The sequence below is a fragment of the Thalassophryne amazonica genome, chromosome 1 (assembly GCF_902500255.1).
Source record: "Thalassophryne amazonica chromosome 1, fThaAma1.1, whole genome shotgun sequence".
Classification (NCBI taxonomy): Eukaryota; Metazoa; Chordata; class Actinopteri; order Batrachoidiformes; family Batrachoididae; genus Thalassophryne; species Thalassophryne amazonica.
The window spans coordinates 160,815,090-160,836,862 of record NC_047103.1 but is presented as its reverse complement, the minus strand read 5'-3'; the positions used below and the strand labels follow the sequence as shown (position 1 = coordinate 160,836,862).

General features: G+C 40.5%; 1 protein-coding gene across 1 annotated transcript in view; it reads right to left on the bottom strand.

The window, feature by feature from the left end:
• The window catches only part of LOC117516893 (radixin-like), a 66,875-nt gene that overhangs the window by 23,791 nt on the left and 21,311 nt on the right, over nucleotides 1-21,773 (bottom strand). The window contains exons 3-5 of the mRNA XM_034177780.1: nucleotides 9,998-10,081; nucleotides 9,259-9,354; nucleotides 726-848 (exon numbers count right to left, since the gene is read on the bottom strand). Of these exons, the coding sequence (XP_034033671.1) occupies nucleotides 726-848; nucleotides 9,259-9,354; nucleotides 9,998-10,081 (303 nt within the window). The remainder of the gene's footprint in view (nucleotides 1-725; nucleotides 849-9,258; nucleotides 9,355-9,997; nucleotides 10,082-21,773) is intronic.

Genomic DNA, 21,773 nt, shown 5'->3' with positions numbered 1-21,773 from the left:
TTTGTTAACGTTCACTCGGGTTAAAATCCACTCTGCTCCGCGCTCGCTGCGCACTGAACGTGTCGCGCCTGCATTCAGGAATCTCCCTCACCCACCCCCTCGCAGTCTGCAGCCTGTTAACTCCGCGTGCGCGCGCGCACACACACAGTCACAGACACACACACCGACAGCTCCGCATTTTAGACGGCTTTTGAAGAAGACGGCACTGTTTTAATCGGCTGTCAGCCTCCTTGTTATTGTGCCGCCTTAAGATGAGAGCGAGGCTGCAGCACGTTTGACGTCAGATTCTGTCGTTTTATGCTTTGTGGATAAAATAAATAATTCACGGTAATCGCGAATATGAAAAATACCCACGGCACCCCTGACGATCGATCACGGCACCCTAGGGTGCCGCGGCACCCCGGTTGAGAATCACTGCTGTAACGGACCGTTGTGATGACCCAATATGAGGATGGCTGCAGAGAAGACGACATAACTGCATGGGGTCAGTTTCACCAGTTAAGTCGCAACAGATTCACTTACTAAAATGGAACAAACCAGGCAGCAGAGTGGTTCAAGCAAACAATCCATCTATTTCTGCTGCAATGATTAGGTGATGCATTTCTAAGTTTTAGTTTACTTGCATAATCCTGGCTCTTTGAGCAACATGAGTGAAAAGTCTCAAATCATACGACTTCCTTGCTTATGAGTCATGAGCACTTGCTAGTAAAGTGACCAGCTGTTACCTGCAGGAAGAAAAGTCTCTGGGTGATCTCTTGGATGAGTTCCTCCGAGACATCTTCAGGGAAGAATTTGGCTCTGAACTTAAACTGCAATGGGTTGTCTTTCTTCACATCCTGTTGAGTCACCTAGGCAATAAAGACATCAGCTAACAGTGGTGTTGACATTTAACATACATACAGCATCAGAAAACTAACGCATTTATGAGACATGCAAACCCCCCCCCCCAAAAAAAATCTCCTTACAGATAGGGCTATTTTCAATATATAGCACCTTTCTTTCGGTCACTGGCAAAAATTATTGGACCAAAAATCTACAATCATGTTCTGGAAATGCCTCAGGGGGGAGGATAAGAGTGCGATATCTTGCCTTGTGTAAAACCTTCAACTTATTTAGAATGATTTTAAGTTATACAAGTAGATGCACACAATCATTCACAGTACCCTCTATCTACCCCCTGGCAGGGTGAGGGGCATAAAAAAAAATATATAAATCCTCATTAACTCTGGCTTGAACCAATGTCAAATCATCTTTGAAACTCAGTATATCATGATCTTACAAATTTATCAGGTTTTTTTTTTTTAAACCGGATTGGTGATTATATACCAGTACACAATCCCTGTACAATACGTGAAAACTTCATGATGTCAATCAGTCAGAAAATCAAAATGCACAAATACATCTTATCAACCTGCCTGGAGGGACAGACAAGTCACAATAATATAGTCTCTTCCCATATTGCACAAGTGATTCATCATGCCTGACAGACCCATCTGCCAGCCTGCTGCAATAGTTTCAAGAAAGCCACTAAAATAGGAGACACTTGAATTGCCCTGTATCTCATCATCCTCATTAACACGCAAATATATACACAGTACTCTCCCAAACTCTAATCTGCTGCCCAAGGGGTATCCGTGATACAAGTATTAAGTGGGTACATGTTACAGTGATTGGGAATGGAAAAGAAGCAAATGTCCCAACTTTGTGAAAATGTAATAGGACAATTTAATTTACAATAGGATGACTGCAAAATATTGTGGCAATAAATTTATAACAATCACTGTATTTAGTCTTCCTAATTTTTATATTATATATACATATATACACACACACACATATACACACACACACACATATACACACACACACATATACACACACACACATATACACACACACACATAGCACTTTATTAGTTACACTTGTTCAATTGCTTAACACCAAATGGCTAAATCAGCCAATCAGTGGCAGCAACTCGATGCATTTAGGCATCTAGACATTGTGAATACGACTTGCTGAAGTTCAAACACAGCATCAGAATGGAGGAGAAAGGGGATTTAATGGCCCAGTCACACGGCACACGACGATTCCCGAACAAAAGGAAAAAGCAAAAAAATGTTACAATCCGTTGAGAAAAGGTGGACGAAAGAGCTTTTATCACTGAACAGTCCACGAAGCAAGTGCGCAAAAGGTATGAAAGAGGAACTTAACAAAACCGAAGCTCACGATCTCAACGAAACGTGCCTGGAGCCACTGCTGGAGCAGAGCGTGTCTGCTCCAGCACTCAGTGCTGGAACGGAGCTCATAGCGCCTGAGTCCTGGAGAAACTGCAAACAGAATCTGTGGAGATGTCGATGGGCCACCTGCTCTGGTTCCTTGTCCAGAACAAAAGAGGGATCATCTCCATCATCATCAGAATCCACACTGTCGACACGATGCGTGCTCCGTCGTGCTCCAATTAAAAAAAAAAAAAAAAAAAAAGTGTTCGTGGTCACTGCTGTATCACAGTATTATGTTCTAAGCCATATATATTTATTTATAACAGAAAACTATCAAAAGGGAGAATAAATATAAATATAAGTGTAAAGGACTGTAGAAGGACTGGATTGTCATTCCTACACTCATATTGTTATATTTAATACAAAAAAATAAGCGCACAGAGCAGCTCCTACTGCCGCTGATGCTGCATTCAAGTACCGTCGGACATTACACAACTTTTTCGTCGTTTCAAATTCAACAGCTGCTTGTGGCAAAATAAATTATATCAACACAAAAGATTAATTCTGGCCTATGTAATGTGCATGAACCCATTGAAGCTGCCCCCCCACACAGATAAAAAAATCCAAGCAAGCAGGCTGAGTTTGCCCTGTAATTTCCAACGGTACATGAACGCAGCAGCAGCCTCAGCGCTCACAAACCGGCTTCTGCACTGTGTGAAAACGTTCAGCTGCTCCAACGAAGTCAAATTAAACAATAACATTACAAAAACTACACAAATGATTAAAAAAAACATCAAGAACGACAGTAAAACGAAACAGACGAACTGAGGTTTTCGTTGCCCTTCGTTCAAATTTTTCAACAGTTTAAAAATCCTGACGAAGCGCCCGCTGCAGGAACGAAGCTGCGCGAAGGTTAAATGATGTCAACGAAAGTCCAGATTTCTTGTTTCATCAGGGCTTCGTCACCCTTCGTTAAGTGCCGTGTGACTGGGCCATTAGTAACTGAACGTGGCATGGTTGTTGATGCCAAGCTGGCCATAGTATTTCACAAACTGCTATCTACTGGGATTTTCACACACAACCATCTCTAGGGTTTACAGAAAACGGGCCAAAAAAATGATATCCAGTGAGTAGCAGTTGTGTGGGCAAAAATGTCTCTATCAGAGGAGAATGGGCAGACTAGTTGAATGGGCGACTGCGTGATGCCAACATGTCAATATGGACCAACAGCTCTGAGGAGCGTCTCATCCATACACAGTTGTGTTCAAAAGTTTACATACCCTGGCAGATTTTTTTTTTTTTTGGCCATTTATGAGAGAATATGAATGATAACCCAGTAACTTTTTTTCACTCATGGTTAGTGGTTGTGTGAAGCCTATCATTGTCAAACAACTGTGTTTACTCTTTTTAAATCAAAATGACAACAGAAACTACCCAAATGACCCTGATCAAAAGTTTACATACCCGTTCTTAATACCACGTACGAGGTCTATTAGAAAAGTATCCGACCTTATTATTTTTTTCAAAAACCATATGGATTTGAATCACGTGTGATTACATCAGACATGCTTGAACCCTCGTGGGCATGCGAGAGTTTTTTCACGCCTGTCGGTTACGTCATTCGCCTGTGGGCAGTCTTTGAGTGAGGAGTCGTCCACCCGCTCGTCGATTTTTTTCATTGTTTAGGAATGGCTCAGAGACTGTTGCTTTGTTTGATAAAAAAAATTTCAAAACTGTAAGGCACAACTGAGTGGACACCATTCAATAAATTCAGCTGGTTTTCGGTAAAAAATTTAACAGCTGATGAGAGATTTTGGTCTGGTAGTGTCGCTTTAAGGACGGTCCACGGCGCCTGACAGCGATCTGCGCTTCGAGGCGGCAGCGTCTCGCCGTTTCAAGTTGAAAACTTCCACATTTCAGGCTCTGTTGACGCAGTAAGTCATCAGAGAACAGAGAACTTTCAGAAGAAGTCGGCATGAGGAGTTTATTCGGACATTCCATTGTTAACGGTCATTTTGTAATGAAAGAGTCGCATGTCGGGCTGGACCCGACCGCGGGGGGTTGCGGCAGGAAAAACACCTCCGTTGGAAATCTTAACGGGCAAGTTGGAACATGCCCAAGCTGTTAAACAATTTCTCAGTTACTCACTTGTTGAAAGCCATTAAAAGCCGCCTGAATTCTACAAATGGTTTTCAACACGGAGGTGTTTTTCCTGTCGCGGCGCACACAGATTTGCCGAGTCGTCACGGAAACGACTCGGCGAATTTGCGCGCACGTCTTTCATTAAAAAAAATGTCCTTAAACAGTGGAATGTCCGCATAAATTCCTCATGCCGGCCTCTTCTGAATCTTCTCTGTTCTCTCACGATGTCCTGGGTGAATTAAGCCTTAAATTAGGATGTTTTCAGCTCGAAACAGGCCGACGACAGCGCCTGGAAGCGCTGCAGGACGTCCCGCTCCGTGGGAAGTCCTTACACCGACAGAAACACCCCATAATCTCTCATCAGCCGTTAAACTTTTCACAGAAAACCAGCTTAATTTCTCGAATAGTGTCCACTCGGATATTCCTCACAGGTCCAGAAAAAATTTTGATAAAGCAACGCGCGCCGTCTCGAGCAGCGTGTGAAACAAAGGAATTCAGCCGAGAGGGCGGGACCACATCTCACTCAAGGCCTGCCCACAGGGAAATGACGTCACCGACATGCGTGAAAAAACTCATGCATGCGCACGAGGGTTCAAGCATGATTGGTGTAATCGCATGTCATTCAAATCCATATAGTTAAAAAAAAAAAATAAAAGGGTCGGCTTATTATCTAAGAGACCTCGTATTACCCCCTTTAACATCAATGAGAGCTTAGAGTCTTTTGTGGTAGTTGTGGACAAGGTTCTTTATTTTCTCTGATGGTAAAGCTGCCCATTCTTCTTAGCAAAAAGCCTCCAGTTCCTGTGAAGTCCTGGGCTGTGTTGCATGAACTGCACATTTGAGATCTCCCAGAGTGGCTCAATGATCTTGAGGTTAGTTACTGAGATGGCTACTCCAGAACCTTCACTTTATTCTGCTGTAGCCAATGACAGGTCGACTTGGCCTTGTGTTTTGGACTGTTGTCATGTCATGTTGTCAGGACATACATGGAACATCCAAGTATGTCCCATGCGCAACTTCTGGGCTGTTGAGTGCAAATTTTCCTCCAGTATTTTCTAACATGCTGCATTCATCCTGCCATCAATTCTGAACAAGTTTCCTGTGCCCAGCCATGAAAGTAGTGCAGCTGAAGCATATGTTTCTGTATATGCTCTCAGTTGTCCAGGTGGTTTCCATAGTAGAGAAGCTTGAATCTTCGACTGGACTGGGTTGCTTGATGTGAGGATGTTTCGCTTATATTGCAGAAGCGCTTGTATTGTATGACTTGTATGTACTGTTATGTATTGTATGATGTACGAGGTCTGTGATAAAAGTAATGGACCTTATTATTTTTTTCAAAAACCATATGGATTTGAAATCACGTGTGATTACATCAGACATGCTTGAACCCTCGTGGGCATGCAAGAGTTTTTTCACGCCCGTCGGTTACGTCATTCGCCTGTGGGCAGTCTGAGTGACGAGTCGCCCACCCTCTCGTCGTTTTTTCATTGTTTAGGAATGGCTCAGAGACTGCTGCTTTGTTTGATAAAAATTTTTTCAAAAACTAAGGCACAACTGAGTGGACACCATTCGATAAATTCAGCTGGTTTTCGGTAAAAATTTTAACAGCTGATGAGAGATTTTGGTCTGGTAGTGTCGCTTTAAGGACGGCCCACGGCACCTGATGGCGATCTGCGCTTTGAAGCGGCAGCGTCTCGCCATTTCAAGTTGAAAACTTCCACATTTCAGGCTCTGTTGACCCAGGAAGTCGTCAGAGAACAGAGAACTTTCAGAAGAAGTCGGCATGAGGAGTTTATTCGAACATTCCATTGTTAACGGACATTTTGTAATGAAAGAACGTGCGGGCAGAGTCGCATGTCGGGCCAGACCCGACCGCGGGGGGTCGCAACAGGAAAAACACCTCCGTTGGAAACCTTAACGGGCAAGTTGGAACATGTCCAAGCTGTTAAACAATTTCTCAGTTACTCACTTGTTGAAAGCCATCAAAAGCCGCCTGAATTTTACAAATGGTTTTCAACACGGAGGTGTTTTTCCTGTCGCGGCGCACACAGATTCGCCGAGTCGTTTCCATGACGACTCCGCGAATCTTCTCTGTTCTCTCACGACATCCTGGGTGAATTAAGCCTTAAATTAGAATGTCTTCAGGTCGAAACAGGCCGACGACGGCGCCTGGAAGCACTGCGCGACGTCCCGCTCCGTGGGAAGTCCTTACAGCGACAGAAACACCCCATAATCTCTCATCAGCCGTTAAACTTTTCACCGAAAACCAGCTTAATTTCTCGAATAGTGTCCACTCGGATATCCCTCACAGGTCCAGAAAAAATGTTGATAAAGCAACGCGCGCCGTCCGCAGCAGCTATTCAGACAAAGAGATTCCGACGGGCAGGGTGGAGCACCTCACTCAAGGCCTGCCCACAGGCGAATGACGTCACCGACGCGTGAAAAAACTCACGCATGCGCACAAGGGTTCAAGCTTGTCTGACGTAAAAACATATGAATCAAATCCATTTATTTTTTGAAAAAATAAAAAGGACCGCTTTTTTCATCACAGACCTCGTATTGTATGTATGACTTTTGTATTTTTCTTCTCTACAAGAGTCAAGATGGAAGTCAGACTACCAGAGCAAGAATTTTAGTTGAGGAACCTTCTGCAATTTAAGCGAAACATCCTCACGTCAAGCAACCCAGTCCAGTTGAAGATTCAAGCTTCTCTACAGCTGAAGCATAGATCAAGATCCTACAGCAATCAAGTTCAGTAGCCAATCACATCTACTACTCACAACTAGCTCCTACAAAGCCATTTGATTATGTCATGTAGCCTACTGATTAGGCACTCCTGGGTTTTGTTTCAAATGTTTGTTTTTTTTTGTTTTAAACCCACCAAATGGAACCCAAACCAGCCGAAACCTATTTTACTCACAACATAAAATTCAGAACTTCCCAATTGGGAGAGGAACACCACCTAATCAGGTAACAACATCTGGCAACACTGTGTGAACACTCCCCTGATGAGAGGTAACTCTCAGTTCTGGTCAAAGAGAAGTTGTTCCCGACTGATATTTGCAACAATTATTAACTCAGTTCTTTCCCTCTTGCTTTCAGAAACAAACTTGCCATTTTTTCTCCTGTGCTTTCAAAGAGTCCACCATTATTCTGATATATACATCCTTGATAGTACATAAGCACTACCACTGAACTGTGCAATGTTGATGGTGTTGGGGGGGGAGTCGATTCACGTCCGAATCACGATTCTTATTTTTTACAATTCTGAATCGATCCAAAATGTCCAAGAATCGATTTTTAAAAATCTTTTTTGTTTTATAAAAACATTTTCTTGCTTACTCGCTGCGTGTACTGTTTGTCAGGCAACAGCTTCCGTACTACAGCGTCCCCGTGAGGGGGGGGGGGGGGGGGGAGGGGGTCCGGCGTGATTCAAACACTCGTGAGCTGCAGAGTTCAGTGGCTGTAGCTTAGCATGGCGGACAAGAGCTAATTCAGCCAGCACCATCTTTGCTGAAGGCAAATGTTTGGGCGCATTTTGGAGTTTATTATTTGCTGCGTAAGAAGGGGCCTGACATGACTTGTGCAGTGTGCAAAATCTGCAAAATGAATGTCACGTACTTCGGAAACACTTCAAATCTGCAAGCCCACATGCTACGCCATCACCAGGAGCTAAAAGAGGGGAGCAGCGGCATCTGCCGACTACATCTGCCAGCCAACTCTGAATGAGCAAAGCAGATGAGTAAATTTACATCTAGAATCACTTGATTAACCTTGTGAAGCTGCATTTTCTTAAACTTTTTTTTTTTTTTTTTTAAGTAATATAACTATTTCTCAGAGTTCTATGAATCGAAAATCGATTCTGAATCGAAACGTCACCCCAAGAATCGGAATCGAATTGAATCTTGAGTTGTTAAACGATTCACATCCCTAATAGACATTACTAATAAAATATTTCTGGCCTGCTGGGGCCTGTCTCCACATGTTACTAAGATCAGAGACCAGTTAGAATGTGTGTCTGACCTACTGAATCAGCCATGGTAATAATTTTGCAGCCTATGTAGAATAATCACTGGTGAGAAAGGTAGCACCCATGGCACAAAAGATGTGAAACTGACGCAACAGTGGCACAAGGCATGTGCCCTTTTCAAGCTGTGTGTTATGGAGTTATGTTTATAAGGATGTGACCACCACATAGATGTAAATATGACAAAATTGTCCTGCCTGCTATACTACTCACTGAGGAGGTTGATAAAAATTACACTGTTCTGTAAAATTTATATTCATAGACCTACTAATCCTTTTTACGTGTACTCGAGTCAACTGAAATGACATTCAAGTGCTATCAGTCTAGCGGTCCTCACAGTATTGTCCTTTTCTGACTTTTCTTTAATCTCTAACAATTCATGCTTTGGCTTTTGGGAATACATGCTGCTGAGATGAGTTGTACATATGTTCACACATTTGTAAACACTGCCACACTGGCGCCTATAGCCACACATTTGATAACAGCAAGAGGTTCTCATAAACGTAAGGGGGAATTTATGACCGTTTTTCTGCCTGTGCACCTCTCTGAGATATGCACACTTGCAGAATTAAAGTGTGAGGGGATTTTTTTCTAACGTGTTAGCCTGGGTTGTTAACACTGGAGGGTTTGTTGGGTGAAGTCAGAGGAAGCCTGCACAAAGATCACATCTGAGGCTTCAAACCATAGCACAACACAAGGCAAACAAACTAGTGAAAAAGTCAACACTGAGGCGAAAGAAAGCAACAGAGATACTGGGGGGGGGGAAAAAAAACAAAAAAAAAAAACAGGCATAAGTGCAAGTACAAAAATTATAGTACTCCTAGTTGTGTTTGAGTGGTCATGACAAAGATTAAACAGACAGAAACAAACCTTTTTATTAAGTTTGAGCCAAGTGGCATAGCCCTTACTGTCCACATACTGCAGACCAAAGAACCACACCTCCCGTAGTCCTACAGTCTTCACCACCTGAGAACAGAAAAAAATAAATAAATAAATAAATAAATAAGAGTCAGAGTCACGACAAAGATGCTCAAACACTTCACCTCAACTTTGGAATTTTTGGTTGCAATGTCAGGTAAAAACCTTTGAATGTCACAAAATCAGAAGCAGCCCATGCTTTCTCATTGGCTATGACAATCGGTCAAATTGGCTCGTTATTCATTTTTCTGTCAATCTCTCAGGCAAACCTGCTCTACAACCACCCACAAACAAGAAAATGTAATGCTACAACTGTTGAAAGTTATTTGCTCTCACTACCTGCTAGTACCCTACAACTGGTTACCAAATTTACATTAAAGTCCACATGTAATTGTGAAAGAAGAAAAACAAAAATACTAAACTGGGCAGGTGCGACAATCAGTACTATCAAAGTAAAAAAAACTATACAGTCTCCACTGGATTTTAGGTTTTTACAGCACAGCTCAATTACTCAGAAAAACGACATGAACTTTTTAACATTACCATTACAGCTCAACATTACATTTACCTAGAGCTTTCGCAGAACTACACATTCTATACATTTCCAAATATAATACCAATGACACGGTCATCTTCAAAAGACACAAACTGTATTTGGTGGAAATTCTGTTTTTATTTAACTTGTGCTCACCTGGTCAAAGAGCTGTTTGCCTGTAGTGTTGGGCTGGATGGCAAACTCAAGCTCCGCATCCATGGTCGTCACACGGACGTTGATCTACAAAAACACAACGAAAAGTCTGCTTGAATTTTGTATTATTCAAAAATAAAGCAACAACTATTTATAATTTGTTATAAGTGCATTAGCCAAATAAAGCTGCTGTGATTACTGCATAAGCACAGTAATATCACACTTACCACTGCTCATCTGGCTCATTACAGTTAATCACTGCCTCCCCTACACCTAAATAAACCACACTAATCCCTCTATAAACCCTATAATCAGTCATGCAACATTATGAATGATCAAAACAACTCTGGTTCATGAGTTTCTCTACTTACAGCTACAGTTTCATACACCATTTTAAAAGGTCAATGTTTCATTATGCTAGAGCTGCTTTACATGGGTGCAGATGTTAAAAAAAGATAATATTTATATATGGACTTCATATTTTAGTGAATACGTTGGGGTGGGTGGGCACAGAAGCAAAGCATACGTCTGAGGGCAAAAGCGCCCAAGGGAAGGGACAGAGGTCTGGAGAGTATATATATATATGCGCTGCGTGACCTTCACCCACTTGTCTCAATTCGGATAACAGACTTCTTCAAACTTAGTGCACATAAACAATGTCAAATGTGTATGTGCTGTCTTTAATTCTGATGTGTGCCATTATTACAGTAAACAAGCAATAATTGTGGACTAATTGCTGCCTGAGGTAACTGGAGTGTAAGCATAATTTCTATAACATTTGTTGTTATTTACATTAATTATTAAGATTTGCTGTTTTGCAGTTGTGAATCTCATGCCATTTTGCGGTCCATGACTCACGTGAGAGGTCGGTTTCAGCAGAGTTCCAGTTCAGGGTACATTGTAAACACACCTCGTGAAATGTTAACATGCGATGTGAGACGCCGGAACTCTGCTGGCTCCGTGGTGCATTCTGGGAAGTGCAGGGGGCTGCCAGGGGGATTATGGGAAATGTTAATGTACAGAATTGGCTTACGTAAAATTTGTACGTGTTCAATAAAGCCTCTCAACCAATCAATCATAAACATTTTATTTACGTTTTAGCGGTGTCTGCAGGAAGACGTGCGTGCACACATTCATAAGCTTTTGACAAGAGTGAAAGTTAGCTTTGAATGAGTAAAGTTAGCATACATGCTGACACCTACAAAATGTCTTGTAAATCACTCCAGAGGTGCTATCAGGTTACAAAAACAGGATTTTAAGTTTTAGAAGTGTTTATTTCTCGCTAGATTTTACACATTATATGACAAAGAGATTATATTTACACAAACGAAAGAGTTTGCCGCTAGCTTGACTAGCCTGTGACTTCACCACGCTAACGTCCGTAAAATGTCTTGTAAATCACTTCAGAGGTGTTATTAGGTTCCAAAGACAGCATTTTCATTTTTAGAAGCGTTTATTCCTCTTTAGCTTTTACAGAATACATGGCAAAGAGGTCATATTTAGACACAAATGAAAGAGTTTGCAGCTAGCCACTGACGCCACGGTGCTGCTCTAATCCGATTGGCTCTCACCCCCACCCATCAAAAAATAAATAAAATAAAATCACAGAACAGAATGAAACAGAATGTGACTTCTTAACCTCTTAAAATAGGTCAAGGTTAACCATCTGAACTTGTCCAAGGTCTCTGTCCCAAGAATGTTCCTTGTGAATTTGAAGACTAGCAGTAATAGGACTGGACTTCTGTTGAGCACAGATGGACAGACAAAATCTTTGTAATACCCAATGGCCATATTTGATGGCCTCAGGTAAAAATCAGATGCACATTGGAGTACCGTATTTTCCGGCGTATAATGTGTGTGTTTTAACTAGGTTGAGAGGCCCTGCAATGTATACTCCGATTCAACTGGTATAACAAAGTCATGAGTTTGTTATTCACAGGAATAAAATCACTAAACAAAATAAACTCCAAGAATATAAGAATAAACGCAAAGAAGTACGCTTCAACAATGCACAAAAACCCCAAATTAATGTGCTGATAATAGTGAAAAAAAAAATGTGTGAGGGTTATTCCCTCTTCAAGAAGCATTTTCTAAACAGGTGCAACTTGTACTCTGGAAAATATGGCACTTTGAGGCATAAAACTTTATCACAAGTATGCTTTTACAAAAGCACAATGAAGACAAATATGTGAGAAATGCATAATTTCGCCAATCACAGCTACATAAGTCTATAACTTCTTCTGGGTTGTCTGGGTGGCTTTCCTCACTCTTCACCTTCTTGCACAGTCAGTTTTTGAGAACTATCTACTCCATGCAGATTTACCAAGAGTGCCATACTGTTTTTATTTTTTTCGTAACTTATGTAAATAATGTCTGAGACATATTCAGTGGCAGCTTCACCATCAGAGAGCCTCAACCACAACTACCACAAAACACTACAGGCTGTCATTGATGTTAAAGGGGGCAAGACACGGTATTAAGAACAGGGGTATGTAAATTTTGATTAGGGCCATTTGGGTAGTTTCTGTTACATTATGATTTAAACAAAGTAAACAGTTGTTTGACAATAAATGGCTTCACCCAACCACTACCCACAAGTGGAAAAAAGTTGTTATTCATATTCTCTGAAAAATGGCCAAACAAAAAAAATGAACAAAACAAAACAAAAAAAAAAAACACCCAAATAAAAACCAAAAAAATCTGCCAGGGTGGGTGGAAGTGCCTCATGCGTTTCTTCATTACTCCTCAAATTACAGCTAAAGTACAAGGGTTTGATCAGCTGTGTTGGAGACAATGTGGTCACTCGAATGCCAATCACTCTCACATTTTTTGGACATGTACAAAATTAAAACCTTTCTGGGACAATGTATATAAAACAACACAAAGTATTTTCTCATATGCAATCCCAGGGATCCCCAAATCTATCGCCTGGGCCTTCTAACAGAAGAGCTTTTTCAGAAAGAGGACATGTACCTTTTTAAAATTTTGTCAGTTGCATCGGAAAAAGCTATCACAAGGAACTGGATTAAACCCGACCCTCCAAGTCTTAATCACTGGCTGGACATTATACATTATGGAGAAACTGACCTTTTCTCTTAGACTTAAAGGACATGTCTTTTTAAAACGCTGGAAAAAATGGTTAGAATACACACAAAATGTAAACTAAATGTAAACAGTGACCCACATGTTTTGTTACTGCAAAAAGTCCAATAAAAAAAATAAGTATTTAAAAAAAAAAAAAAAAATCTGCCAGGGTATGTAAACTTTTGAACACAACTGTACAATAGCCAAATGGCCTCTATGTGCATGCATGCAACATGCGTATGGCTTCAATCATGCAGAAACCGGGGAGAGCTGACATTTGCTGTTTGGTATGCTTATGTATTTTGGGTCAAGGATGAATGCTCAAGCAAGAGCAACAAATTTAGAGAGAAGCACAGCTACAGGCATCCAGAAAGTATTCACAGCACTTTAATTTTTCCCATTCTGTTGCATTGCAGCCTTGTTCCAAAACAGAGTAAATTCATTTTTCCCTCAAAATTCTACTCACAACACCCCATAATGGAAACATGAAAAGTTTTACTTTTGAAATTTTTGCAAATTTATTAAAAAAAATGAAATAAAATAAATAAATAAAGTATTCACACCCTTATGATGCCACATGCTTGGTGCAGCCATCTCTGGGCAGTTTTGCCCATTTCTCTTTGCAGCACCTCTCAAATTCTAGGAAGAGTCCTAGTGAATCCCAACTTCTTCCATTTACAGATGATGGAGGCCACTGTGCTCATTGGGACCTTCAAAGCAGCAGAAATGTTTCTGTACCCTTCTTCAGATTTGTGCCTCGAGACAATCCTGTCTGAGGTCTACAGACAATTCCTTTGACTTCATGCTTGGTTTGTGCTCTGACGTGCACTGACAACTGTGGGACCTTATATGTAGACAAGTGTGTCTTTCCAAAAATTTTTCATGTCCAATTAACTGAATTTACCCCCAGGTGAACTCCAATTAAGCTGCAGAAACATCTCAAGGATGACCAGCAGAAACAGAATGCACCCTAACTGAAGTTTGAGCTTCCTGGCAAAGGCTGTGAATACTTATGTACACAGGATTTATTGTTTGTTTTTTTTTAATAAATTTGCAAAAATCTAAAAAAGAACTTTTTCACACTGTCATTATTGGGGTATGGGGTGTAGAACTTTGAAGAAAAAACATGAATTTCATCCATTTCAAAATGAGGCTGTAGCATAAAATGTGTGAATACTTATCAAATGCACTGTAAATAGCTAAGTAAGGTAAGAGACTTATTACTGTTATTCTACCCCCAGAACTCCCTGCCACGGAGAGAAATCCCCTCTTTTCATGTCACCCACTTCTCATAGCCCTCTGGCAGGTGGAGCAGAGAGTAAAACTCAGCTACTTGCAGTAGGCCTGGCAACAAATGATGGCACAGCGATGGACTGACCTCCGAGGCATCAGATATCCTTCCTCCCACACCTATACACATACTGGTTGCCCAAGTGGTGATTAGGGATATGAGAAGAGAGCCTGAAGGAAGCACATGATAGCGAGACTAAGAGAAGCAATGTGAAAAGCAAAACCTTTACCTTTAAAAAAAATTATTTCTTTTAAAAACATGCAGACAGACCAAGAAATATAACTGTGGTGGACTCCCATTGAGATTAAATTACAGTGAGGTTACTGTAGATGAACCACTCACACAAAAAGCAAAGAAAGGAAAAATGGACAGCTAAAGAAGGAACTGAGGCAACAAACTATTTTCCTCTCAGTAATTATACAACCCCTGGCAAAAATTATGGAATCACCGGCCTCGGAGGATGTTTATTCAGTTGTTTAATTTTGTAGAAAAAAAGCAGATCACAGACATGACACAAAACTAAAGTCATTTCAAATGGCAACTTTCTGGCTTTAAGAAACACTATAAGAAATCAAGAAAAAAAAGATTGTGGCAGTCAGTAACTGTTACTTTTTTAGACCAAGCAGAGGAAAAAAATATGGAATCACTCAATTCTGAAATCACCCTGTAAATTTTCATCCCCAAAACTAACACCTACATTAAATCACATCTGCTCGTTGATATTGACCCTATCCCATGACATTGACCCTGTGTGTCTTTTTGCAAGTTTTTGCTCTATGGCAAGATGCATTATCTTGAAAAATGATATCATCCCCAAACATCCTTTCAATTGTCCAAAATATCAACGTAAACTTGTGCATTTATTGGAACAGCACCAAACAAAAGTTCCAGCATCATCACCTTGCCCAATGCAGATTCGAGATTCATCACTGAATATGACTTTCATCCAGTCATCTACGATTGCTTTTCCTTAGCCCATTGTAACCTTGTTTTTTTTCTGTTTAGGTGTTAATGATGGCTTTCGTTTAGCTTTCTGTATGTAAATCCCATTTCCTTTAGGCGGTTTCTTACAGTTCGGTGACAGACATTGACTCCAGTTTCCTCCCATTTGTTCATTTGTTTTTTTGTGCATTTTTGATTTTTGAGATATTGCTTTAAGTTTTCTGTCTTGACGCTTTGATGTCTTCCTTGGTCTACCAGTATGTTTGCCTTTAACAACCTTCCTATGTTGTTTGTATTTGGTCCAGAGTTTAGACACAGCTGACTGTGAACAACCAACATCTTTTGCAACATTGCGTGATGATTTACCCTCTTTTAAGAGTTTGATAATCCTCTCCTTTGTTTCAATTGACATCTCTCGTGTTGGAGCCATGATTCATGTCAGTCCACTTGGTGCAACAGCTCTCCAAGGTGTGATCACTCCTTTTTAGATGCAGACTAATGAGCAGGTGTTAGTTTTGGGGATGAAAATTTACAGGGTGATTCCATAATTTATTCCTCAGAATTGAGCAATTCCATATTTTTTTCCTCTGCTTGGTCTAAAAAAATAACCGTTACTGACTGCCACAATCTTTTTTTCTTGATTTCTTATAGTGTTTGTTAAAGCCAGAAAGTTGCCATTTGAAATGACTTTAGTTTTGTGTCATGTCTGTGATCTGCTTTTTTTCTACAAAATGAAACAACTGAATGAACATCCTCTGAGGCCGGTGATTCCATAATTTTTGCCAGGGGTTGTACATAAAACCCCAGGAATGCTTACTTTGCATTTTTCATGCTCTGTCAACATTTATTCACTTTCTCTTCTGCCTTCACCCCTCAGTATCCCTGCAATAAATTATCCATGAAAAGTGTGTCTATACAGTATATAGCTGAACTCCCCACACACACACACACACACCAATGTATCTACCTCATTAATTACCCATGGAAATTTGCAGCACTTTCACTGCTGCCTGACCACGTGGGGTTAACACTCCCATGAGGCCACCATGTCAATTTACACAACACTCAGTGAAAGGGTCAAAGCAGTGCCGAGCATTATAATTTTACCTGTTTAACAGCTACTATTACTTTGATTAAAAAATGTGGGGAACTGCATTTTGTTTTCAGTCAGTGCAAAGATAATATAGCATCAGTTACTGCATATATCAATTGGCACATCGAGGGTAAAATGTTTGACATGCTTGATATCCACTGTGTTTTCCAGTGAAGACTGAGACCCCCCCCCCCCCCTTTATTTTTAGTACATGGCAAGACTTGATCTATGTCTCAGACGTCAACCCACAGTGCATAATGTTTATTTGCAGGGATGGAAAAGAGATCATTTCATAGACAGAAGGATGGCTTTTTGGTTTTTTTTTTGAGGGGGGGGGACTCATACTGATGTAGCTAACCTCTGAAGACACAGTGGCATACAAGCTGTAGCCAACAATTCAATTTATTATACATCTGACTGAAATCCTTTGTTCTGATTGGCTGATTCGCGCATAATAATTGCAATACTTTTCACAATAAATCATCCAAAGTCAACAACAGCCACATTATTGACTGATTCTGCACCATTTCAGGCAACATTATGAGTGATTGCGGACCGATTTTGTCATAACGGGGCAAACACAGTACCATGAACTCACTACGGTATGACTTAGCAAATTTTTCACACAATTGTAAAGATAAATTTATTAACTACACAGATGTATAATAAAACAAATGGCGACTGCTCTATCAGGCAGCATAATGGTATCACCCCTCGGGATCATTGTTGCCCGCGGCCTTCGGCAACAATGATCGCTTGGGGTGACATTCCATTATGCTGCCCTCCAAACCAGTCACTATTTGTATATTATTTATAGAGCACCAAGTCATAGCATACTACATAGTCAAGAAAATCTCTATCAGGGTTCAATTTAATGCCATCTCTCGATAGAAATAACGTACTGAAATCCAAAAGGACAGATTTTGCACAACCGTAATGTCTCTGGGACACAGAATTTCAATAGTCGACTGGAGTAAAAGTCACACAATGATCGGGAAGGACACATCCCTTGCACCATTGTCACATTAACATGAAAAATGTCTTACAACAGGAAAACTTCCACAAACACTGAAACAGGCGAATATAACCGTAATTTTAAAAAAGGGTATATATCCTGAATCCTGTGCGTCCTACAGGCCGATAGCCCTTTTAAACGTGGATAGAAAACTGCTTTCTAAAATTCTAGCCTCTCATTTAGAAAATCTTTTACCTTCACTGATAAAAGAAGATAGACAGGTTTCATAAAGGGCCAGCATTCCACTTTTAACGTTACACGGCTGCTAAATGCTATTCATGCTTTTAAACAAAACTCTATCAGAGGTCTTGTGCTTTCTCTCGATGCAGAGAAACCATTTGATCGCATCGCATGGCCCTTTTTATTTTACACATTAGGTAAATTTGATTTGGGTGAAAATTTCATCAAGTGGTAAAAATTATATATAATAAACCACAGACAGCAGTTTTGACAAATGGATTCCGCTCTGAATATTTTGCCACACAAAGAGGAGTGATGCAGGGCTTCCCTCTGTCGCCCCTCATTTTTGCGCTAGCCACTGAGCCTTTCGCTGAGGCCATAAGGGTAACACCCACAATAAGCAGTTTACAAATAGGACACTTAAGCCAAAAGATTACGCTGTACACAGATGATTTCTTGATTCTCTTGACTGACCCTGAAACGTCAGTACCAACTCTTATCCAACTAATCAATCATTTTAGTCACTTCTCTGGCTACAAGGTCAACCTGTCCAAATCCGAGGCTATGCCCCTTGGTACCCTCTCAGCAATGCCTACTATGGTGCCACCGTTCCCTTTCAAATGGTCTCTCAATGGGTTTGTGTACTTGGGAATTTCTATCACACCATCTCTTGACCAGCTTTACAACTGTAATTTTGTGCCTTTACTTTCCAAAATTAAAACAGGACCTGGAACATTGGGATTCACTCCCAGTTTCATGGTTAGGCCGTATTTTCTTGGTCAAAATGAATGTGTTACCTCAGCTCCTGTATCCCATTCAAATGATTCCTGTTTTGTTCTCTAAAAGAGTGTTGAAGGACATAAATGGATGGCTCAGTTCTTTTATTTGGAACAAACGTAAACCCAAGTTGAAGATGACAGTATTATGCTTACCAAGTTCAAAGGGCGGCTTAGATATGCCAAACATAAAAATATATCAACTGTGTGCCCACTTAAGATTTGTAAATGGCTGGGTTTAAGGTCAAAATTCAATCTGGATGGATACTCAATCAGCATCATCACAATGCAGACTTAGTGACTTACTATTTTTGAATAACTTCAAAGAAATCAAAACTTACTGTACAAATCCTATTACCATTAACACTCTAAAAGCATGGCGGCTTGTACGCCATCAAGAGGGCAGATCAAATGCAACATCCATGTTCACTCAGATTATAAACAACCCTGCCTTCCCTTCGGGCTCCTCAGACTTTGAATTCCGGAAGTGGGCTGGTAAAAATATCAAAACACTCTGATCTTTTTTCAAATAATAGACTCATGTCATTTGAAGATCTTACTAACACTTGTAATCTATACAAATCTGATTTTTGTTTTTGCAAATAAGACATTACATTACTCATAGTACATCACTAATTGATCACCCTGAAACATCCGCTGAGAAAATGCTGTTTCAACAACATTTGAAAGTGTCGCTGAGCTCATTTTATCATACACTCAATGGTCTATCCAATTGCGACAAAAAGAGAGTGAGAGTAGGAATTGGCAGTAAGCATAACTGAGGAAACATGGGATTCAATTTGGTCTAATGCAAAAAAGATTTTGATTTGTACACGTGCCAGAGCGATGCAACTTAAAATTATACACAGATTATATATTTCTCCGCACCGAAGGCATTTTTTTCCAACCATACGTTCTCTCCCCACCAGTTTCTTAAGTGCAAAGCTGATGTGGGAACCTTAACCTCATTGTTTCTCGTCGTGTTATAAAATTCAAACATACTGGTCTGAAATTCTCTGTGAAATAAGGAAAATAATTCATATTAACATTGAAATGGATGCCGTTACCCTGATCCTGGGACTTCCACACAAATGTATGAAAACATCAGCTGTCAAAAGGCTGTTCAAGATTCTAACCTTTACACCAGGAAATACATTCTTCTGCAGTGGATCAGTGACAAAGTCCCTATTGTAAGCGGTTGGCGCAAGAGAAGTTCTGAGATGATTCCCCTTGAATATCTTACCAGCATCATCCACAGTAGTGTAGACCAGTTCTACAGAGTGTGGCGCCCGTATCTGGACTACATAGGACTGGACCTCTCCCACGTCATTTTAAAATGACTCTAATGCAATTAAATCTTGTTTATAAATGTGTTATTCACAGTGCAAATACAACCCACCACCACTTCCTGTATTTTAATTTTTATTATTAAGAGCTGTAATAGTTTATCTGGTTTGTTTGGTATCTGTTGACAGTTGTTTTATGAAAATGTAAAATGACAATAAAAATAATGGGGAAAAAATATGAAAAATGTCAAATCTGTTTCATCAGCTCTGACATCGCAGGCGCTGCATCATTGCTAGATTTTCCTTTGCATACATTTTTGTACCGCCAATGATTCAGGAGAGCAGGTGCACATTCTAGTTGGCTTTGCGGCTTTTCATTGGTTTCTGTATTTATGTGCACATGCAAACACAAACAGATTTGACCAACATGCATGTCAACTATGAAGAAATCCCAGGAGCAAATACATTTGTCACTTCAAGTAAGTTTTTCCTCAACGAAAAGTACATCTTGCGTATCTGACAGAGCATCTAACTCTGTTTCTGGTCCATTAAAGGATAAAAGTGCCTATTTTAAAAAGATTTCCAACTCCGTCTGATAGACTGTGTGTTGGACATTCTCATTATAGGCCAGTCAAGCATCGAATTCCAATCAAGTAATGATTTGACTAACACTGGTGTTAGAGTATTAACATACATCAAAAGCAATGCCACCACCAAAATCAACGCACACCTTAGAGGACAGGTGGAACAGCTGCTGCAGGTATCTATGAATGGCTATGATTTTGTAGTCTTTGATAAAGAGGCTGCCAAGCACTTCATGGCCATCAAGGACAGGTAACTGTAATGTTGCCAAAATGAATTAATAAAGCAGTTTTTTTTTTCAGTTTGTCAAATCTGTAAATTGGTGCTACAGTACAGATATATCACTGAGTCACCAAATTACAAGATGTGCACAGATTGCAGGAAGGGTACGGTGCATGCAGAAAGTATTCACAGCGCTTCACTTTTTCCACATTTTGTTATGTTATAGCCTTATTCCCAAATGGATGAAACTTTTTCCCCTCAGAATTCTACACACAATACCACATAATGACTTTTTTAAATTTTTGCAAATGTATTAAAAAATGTTAGAAACTAAGAACTGAAGTCAAATTCCTTGTATCCTCCAAGGATTCTGAAATTACATGTACATAAGTATTCACAGGCTTCGTCATGATGTTCACAACTGAGCTCAGGTGCATCCTGTTTCCACTAATCATCCTTGAGATGTTTCTACAGCTTAACTGGAGTCCACCTGGGGTAAAATCATTTGGAAAGGCACACACCTGTCTACATATAAGGTCCCACAGTTGTCAGTGCATGTCAGAGTACAAACCAAGCATGAAGTAAAATGAATTGTCTGTAGACCTCAGACAGGATTGTCTCAAGGCACAAATCTGGGGAAGGGTACAGAAACATTTCTGCTGCTTTGAAGGTCCCAATGAGCACAGTGGCCTCCATTATCTGCAAATTTAAGACGCTCGGACCCACCAGGACTCTTCCTAGAGCTGGTCGTCTGTCTAAACTGAACCATCAGGGGAGAAGGGTCTTAGTCAGGGAGGTGAGAGAGAACACTGTCACTCCGTCAGAGCTCCAGCACTGTGTGGAGAGAGGAGAACCCTCGACAAGAACAACCATCTTTGCAGCAATCCATCTTTCAACCCTGTATTGTAGAGTGGCCAGAAGGAAGCCACTCCTTAGTAAAAGGCACATGGCAGTTCACCTGGAGTTTGACAAAAGGCACCTGAAGGACTCTCAGACCATGAGAAAAACATTCAAACTTATGGTCAAGTTAGAGTCACCAATTCACGTAACGCGCATGTTTTTGGAAGTGGGAGGAAGCCGGAGGGAACCCACGTGAACACAGGGAGACCATGTAAAGTCCACCCAGAAAGGACCAGGTGGGAAGTGATCCCACGACCTTCTTGCTGTGAGGTAAGAGTGTGAACCACGAAGGCACCATGCTACCCTGCACATCGCATTTGAAAGAAAGAAAAAGAAAAAATAAATAAATAGCAATAGTTACAACATAAATACCGGTTCATAGCGCCAAACACTATACTGGAATAAAAA